The sequence below is a fragment of the Chiloscyllium plagiosum genome, unplaced genomic scaffold (genome assembly GCF_004010195.1).
Source record: "Chiloscyllium plagiosum isolate BGI_BamShark_2017 unplaced genomic scaffold, ASM401019v2 scaf_2087, whole genome shotgun sequence".
NCBI classification, from domain to species: domain Eukaryota; kingdom Metazoa; phylum Chordata; class Chondrichthyes; order Orectolobiformes; family Hemiscylliidae; genus Chiloscyllium; species Chiloscyllium plagiosum.
The window spans coordinates 19,159-26,151 of NW_025213828.1; the positions used below are offsets into that span (position 1 = coordinate 19,159).

Here is a 6,993-nt window from a genome sequence, read left to right on the forward strand (position 1 = left end):
ATTTCATTAAATCGATTTAAAATGTATACAAACACTGGATATTTCTTAAATGGAGACCAAATCCTGAAATATTCCTTAAGCACTCTATGTATTTACGGAGGAGGGTAGAGAATGTAACGTTGTGCTCTACTGGAGAGTTCGTTTAAATCTATAATTTTGTTGAGTCTGTTATTTAAACTAACTAATGTTTGCATTCTGCAAATTGCAGAATTTTTAAAATGTTTTGTTCGGAAGTATCTTGTGATTATAGCGACAGGAAATAACACCAGAGCAAGATTCCAGGCTGTGAGGAGCATGTTGAATAAGTCTGGTTAAACTGAGAAGGATGAAACCCTGACCGTCACATAAATATGGAAATCCCAACATTAAACAAGGTCCTGAACAGCTTCTACAATCACAAGAGCATTTGTCAGTTTCCGCTGAACTCAGTGTCGTGATAGAAAGACAGAAGCAGCACTTCGCTCATGCACTTCCTTTATCTTTTTTTTCATGAGTGACCTGGTAAAGTGACAGGAATAAAACACTTACTTTTGCAAAGAGCTGTGTAACTAACCCCTGGTAAAAAAAAATCCAGTCGCTGGTGCTTGATGTTCTTGCGTTTCTTTGTTTTTGCCAGAGTTTCCACATGTTCTTCAGTCCAGATTATCCAAATTCACTTTTAATCATTGCAAACAAAAGATGCAATTGGCGCACCAGTGTCAGTAACTCCTCTTTAATGGAACTTTTTGAGACCATGAGATCTTGCTCAGATAACTGAAGTTGTTCGGTATTCCTAATTTCTGCTTTCTCACTGTTAACCCAGTCTTAGCCATATTTGTATGTTTTGCCCCAACCTCAGGCCTTCTAATTGCATTCACAAACCCACCTGGGGCGTTATCAAAAGGGAGCTGAAAATCCAAATACACCACTCCCACTGATTCCCCTGGATTAATGCTAAACGTAAGTACCACAAAGAAACACCAATAAGTTTGTCAATAAGCCTTCCCCTTCACAAGTCTATGTTGACTCTGACCACTTGTATCATTCTTTTCCAAATAGCCACTTATTACATCTTCTGTAGATTTTAACAATGCATGATGTCAAGGTAACAGCTCTGTAGTTCTCACTCTTCCTCCCTTTGTGAATAGTGGTGTAACATTGCTCTTCTACGTCCATAGGAATGCTTTCAGAATCTACAGAAGTTTGAAAGATAATCACCAATTCATTCAGTGTCCGTCTGGGCATCAGTTTTAGCGCTCTGGGATGAAGCTAACCTGGTCCAGGAAACTTACCAGCCTTCAATTAACTTAACTTTTCCAGCATTAACTGTTTATGAATGCTTATTTCTTTCAGTTGCTCAGTTCCATACTCTCTTGGTCAGTTTGTATTTCTGGGAGATTTTTTTGTGTCTTCTACAAAGGCAGACACAGTAACTATTTAGTTTCTCTATCTTGTTCTCCAGACTCCAACTGCAATATGCCTACATTTGTTGGAGCTAGTTTATTTTTTTTTTGGTGGATTTGTTTCACTCAAATCAGAGTTTCTCAGCTTCCCATTCACTTTCAAAACCACATTAAAGCCCCAGCAGCACGAGCAAACTTCCTTGCAAAGATGCTCGTTTTCTCCATGCTCTCCCTCTCTCCACAAGATTCTCCACGCGCAAGCTCCATTTTCCTAATTCTGTGCCGACTCTCAGATGAGACGGAAGGAATTCTGAAGTTACTGATCAAGGGCCCCAGCTTTTCAATCTCATTTCCAGCTCCCTGAAATTTGCTGTTCCTACCCAAGTCACATGCACCATGACCTCCACCAGTTCAGCTTCTCCCAGAAGAATGTCCTGCAATCACTAATGACACTGTTGGCCCTGATACTAGGGAGTAACACTGAAATGCCAGTTCCCTTAACTAATGAATCCTCTCTCATTCTCTCCTCTTGTCCAGCAGAACCACCATAGTGCCATGAACTTGGCTCTGACTGCTCTCATAAAGGAACCACTGCCCTCACCAATATCCGAACTAGAAAACCAATCAGGGTTCTCTTCCTGGTTCTATGGGACTGTTTGACAGTCGCCCATGTCCTTTCTGTTTGTAAGATCCTCGCCTGCAGTTTGACTACCTCTGTGAACATGCTATCCACCTTGATCTCAGTCCTGCAGATGCACATACTGACTCTAGCTGCCAATCCAAACTGCAAAGCCCAGAGCTCCGGTTTGTGTGGCTGGTTACATTACCTGCATTTGTGGTTGGTCATGTCACTGGTAGCGTCCACGACTTCTCACATACAACAGGACACACATACCATGTGACAGAGCTGCCTTGCCATCCCAAACTAAACAGCTTCTGCATCTTCCTCCTCGAGAATACAACCAATCAGTGCAACAAATTACACTTGCTCAATGTTGTTTGTAAAGAAAGTATACTGGCAGGCATACAGCTCCTGTACCCGATTAAACTCTCCTCTTCTTCAGTCCTTCAACACAAAAGGAGTATCTCCAACAGCAAGGCCCTGGGTTTGGGCTTTAACCAAGCCTCAGTTCACTTGATCCATCACGACACTCGAGCCTCACAAACAACAGTTTGGAACCACTCCTTTGGGAGGGCTTAGGAGAATGAAGGAGGGTGATTCATAGGCTGGTGAAGAGGAACTAGAAAGAGAGAGAGAGAGGCTATGATTCTCCTCAAGTGCGATAGCAATGAACCTATATGTAATGGGTCCATCAGTAAGAGGGATGACTGACATTCATCTCGTTGCTCACGTAAGACCTTTTGTTGAAATTGGCCATTACAACCAGCTATATTTAAAACAATGATTTCATTTTAATAGTCAATGAAAAATTAGTGTGTTAGGAGGCTCTGAACATTTCTAAGGATTATTTAAGATTCTGGAAATAAGTTTGCTCACTGAGCTGGAAGGTTTGTTTTCACATGTTTCATCACCTAACTAGGTAACATCATCAGTGAGCCTCCGGTGAAGCAGTGATGTTAGTGACCCACTATCTATTTATGTATTTAGGGTCCCTTGGGTTGGTAATGTCATTTGCTGTTCTATTTTTCAGAGGGTGGTAAATGGGGTCCAAGTCGATATGTTTGTTAATAGAGTTCAAAGTATTCAAAAAATCGGGTACCCAATGAACACAGTCTACCCATTTTTTCCCAATCAAACCCAAACAAGCAGAAGAAACGCATCCAGAAGCCACAGCCACTCTCCCCACATCAAAGACATCTCGGAAATGACTGCCAGAATACTCCGACCTCTTGGCATCACGGTAGCCCACAAACCCACCAACACACTAAAACAGCAGCTACTGAACATGAAAGGCCCTATACAGACAAGCAAAACTAATGTCATTTACAAAATACTTTGCAAGAACTGTATCAAACACTACACAGGACAAACAGGCCAAACACTAGCCACCAGGATGCATGAACATCAACTAGCCAGAAAAAGGCATGACCCACTGTAACTAGTATCCTTACATCCAGATGAGGAAGGACACCACTTTGACTGGGACAACACATCCATCCTAGGACAAGCCGAACAGAGACATGCACGAGAATTCCTAGAAGCCTGGCATTTCAACCGGAACTCTATCAACAAGCACATTGACTGAGATCCCATTTCCCACCCCCTGAGAAAAAGAACACCAAATGACATCACCAACCCAAGGAAACTAAACACATAAATAGAAAGAAGGTCACTAACACCAGTGCTTCACCTGGAGGTTCACTGAAGATGTTACCTGGTTTGGTGATGAAACATCTGAAAATGAACCTTCCAGCTCAGTGAGCAAACTTACACCCAGAACCTCAACCCCCAGAAGCTACAAATATTCTCAAAACTCATTATTTAAGCTTATTTTCTTTCAGAGATCAACGAGCTGAAACTTCAAACTGTTTAGAAGATGAAACAGTGGAATCTTCAAACTCTACATTCTTCACTGATGAAGAACTCGCCAAACTCAAGTCGGATTATGACATGGGTGGAGTGGAAAAGGTTAAAACAGTGGTACAGCAGAAAGTAACTCAACTGGACAATACAGAGCTCAATGTTGCAGTAACAGGAGAAACAGGTGCAGGGAAATCTTCCTTCATCAATGCGATGAGAGGACTTGAGTTCAATGATGAGGGAGCAGCTGAAGTTGGTAACATAGAAACCACAATGGAGCCAACGGGATACAAACATCCCAGCCTGCCGAATGTTTGTTTCTGGGATTTGCCAGGAATTGGAACCAAAAAATTCCCTGCGAATAAATACCTGAAGGAAATGAAATTTAAAAGCTATGATTTTTTCATCATCATCTCACATTGTCGATTCACAGAAAATGACACAAAACTTGCCAGAGAGATCAAACGGCTCGGGAAGAATTTCTATTTTGTTCGATCTAAAATTGATAATGATCTTGATTCAAAGAGAAAGGGAGGGAGACAATTTAATGAAGAGGAAGAACTGAACAAGATCAGGAATGACAGTGTCAGCAAGCTGCAAGAGGCAGGGATCCCATCACCCAGTGTGTTCCTGATATCAAACTTTGACCTGAATCTGTATGATTTTAGTCTGTTAAATAAAGCTCTGGAAGATGGCCTTCCGAATATAAAGAAAAGTGTATACATCCTCGCCCTCCCAAATGTCAGCTTGGAGATTGTGGAGAAGAAAAGGAAAGAGCTAAGGAAACGAGTCTGGATGTTGGCGACACTTTCTGGGGTAATTGGGGCGGTGCCAGTTCCCGGAGTCTCCCTGGGCTGTGACATTGGGATAGTAATTGGAGGAATAGTACATTTCCGTCAATGTCTGGGTCTGAATGATTCGTCTCTTCAAAGTCTGGCCAAGAGGGCAGGGAAACCTGTGGAGGATCTGAAAGCAGTGGTGACAACTCCCCTGGTCGGGGGGGAGATAACCCCCGATGTCATAAACAGATTGGCCTGGGGTGCTGCTGCTGTCACCATTTCAGCAATTGAGCTCGCCCTTGACATCATCCCAGTGATTGGTTCCATCTTCGGAGCAGGGTCTTCGTTCCTTATGACCTACAAACTACTGAGTGCTGCACTGGATGATCTTACAGAGAGTGCACAGAAAGTGGTGACAGCTGCATTTGGGACCGAAAATGATCCAAACCAAAGGTCAGTGCAGTGAGTGAATACTGCAGCTGATGGATAACTGGGATCTCGCCCTAAACACTGATGAAATTTTACTCAAACATTCCCTTGTGACTGAACTCATTTGTGAAAATATTCCTCCCTGATACCACGGAAATGTTATTGCACAACAGCATCTTTTTCGAGGTGTATAATAAGGAGAATTTTAAGACTCCAATTAACTTCACATGATCCTGGCACATTGGCTACCCCTTCACGAAATACAAATAAAATACGTGTTCCCTGTTGCTGGAATCATCCATCAGAGGATGTATCCAGTCAGCCCACTATTCCTCTGGTCAGAAATATCTGTGTGTCCACAATGACAGTGATGGACAGCTCCTTCTAACGTTCAGCTCCTTTTCTGTAATGGTGTGTTCTAAAATATGACAACAGCATTATGACTGAAATGGACTCCTACAGAAAGAAAACTCACTGGGACTGTGTTTCATTTTTGATTATAGGTAATTTCTACATTGGTCCCTTTTTCCACCTTCATGGCTATCATTCACGTGACATTTTAAACCTGTGTTAAGGTTAACAGTATAGTCTTCCTCCCAGCATATAACAATCCCAACATAAAGCCTTATCAAGAGGAAGCTTGTTTTCCAATGCTGTTAAACCCATCAACACATTCAGTGTGCAGCCCATTACCTGGCGTTAGAACTGTTGTTGCACAAAGCAGAGAATGTCAGAAAAGATTTCAGTTCTCTGCAGATCTCAATATACATGATATCAGAATATGGATGAAGGCACTGGATAACGTAATGGCGAAGGGCCCTGACAACATGCAGCAATATGACTGAAGCCACTGGCTCCACGACCTGCCAAGGCCCTAAGCAATTTGTCCATTTGAATCTAACTGACAAATAGCACAGATCGAATGATGAGCCAATAACTGCCCTTGCAGTCTCCTCTCTATAATTAACAAAGTAATGTTGCTGTCAAGCAACAGTTGCTCAACAATAACCTGGTCTCTGATGCTCAGTTTGGTTCAACCAGGCCCGCTCAGCTCCTGGCTTCGTGGCAGCTTAGATCCAAACACGGTCCAAAGAGATGGATTGCACAGGTGATGTGAGAGAGACTGCACTTGGCATCAAGGGCCCACCCCTCAGTACCAGTGAGACAGGACTTGGAACAACCCTGGTGCAGCAAGGACAGCGGGTTACATTTAGTTCCAGGACATTAACAGAATGGAACACATTACACTTGTGAACATTTTCATCAATGCCTACTTCCAGGAGACAAAATCACATTCAGAACAGACCACAAACCACTTCAAAGTAATTTTCCACAACTGCCACTGTCTGCTCCAAAAGCTCTGACTCACAAAACAGAGGTAGCATTTGCAAATGCGAGGCAGGCGACTGAAGCAGATGTAAATTGCAGACATGCTGTTGACAGCAGCTTCCCAGTGAAGACAGTACAGGATACTGGAATCATAAAGCTGCTGCTATCCATAAACTGCAACATCCACAGAAACAGTTTCTTTGTGGTCCAAGTCATCCACACTGACCAGACATTCCAAACTGACCTAGTCCCATTTGCCAGCATTTGGCATATCCCTCTAAACCCTTCTGACTCATATACCCACCCATATGCCTTTTAAATGTTGTAATTGTACCAGCCTCCACCACTTCCTTTGGCATCTCATTCCAGACACGCTCCACCCTCTGTGTGAAAAAGTTACCCCTCAGGGCCGTTTTTAAATCTTTTCCCCTCACCTAAAACCATATTGACATAAACTGTAATCTATTGTCACTGATGGACACAATTCTTAAAAGAAACCCTTCCACTGACAATTTTATATTTTCAAGGTTCATGTTGTGCTAAAGCTGACACACTCATCTCTACGACCATCTTACTGACTTACCCTCTGCCA

At 42.7% G+C, this 6,993-nt stretch overlaps 1 protein-coding gene across 1 annotated transcript; it reads left to right on the forward strand.

Moving 5' to 3' along the window:
* The first annotated feature begins 55 nt into the window (after positions 1–55).
* Positions 56–6,663, forward strand: LOC122547726 (interferon-inducible GTPase 5-like). The gene is made up of 2 exons (XM_043686314.1): positions 56–939; positions 3,846–6,663. The coding sequence occupies exon 2, from the start codon at positions 3,955–3,957 to the stop codon at positions 5,107–5,109; it is 1,155 nt and encodes a 384-aa protein (XP_043542249.1). The 5' UTR covers positions 56–939; positions 3,846–3,954; the 3' UTR covers positions 5,110–6,663.
* Positions 6,664–6,993: the final 330 nt, after the last annotated feature.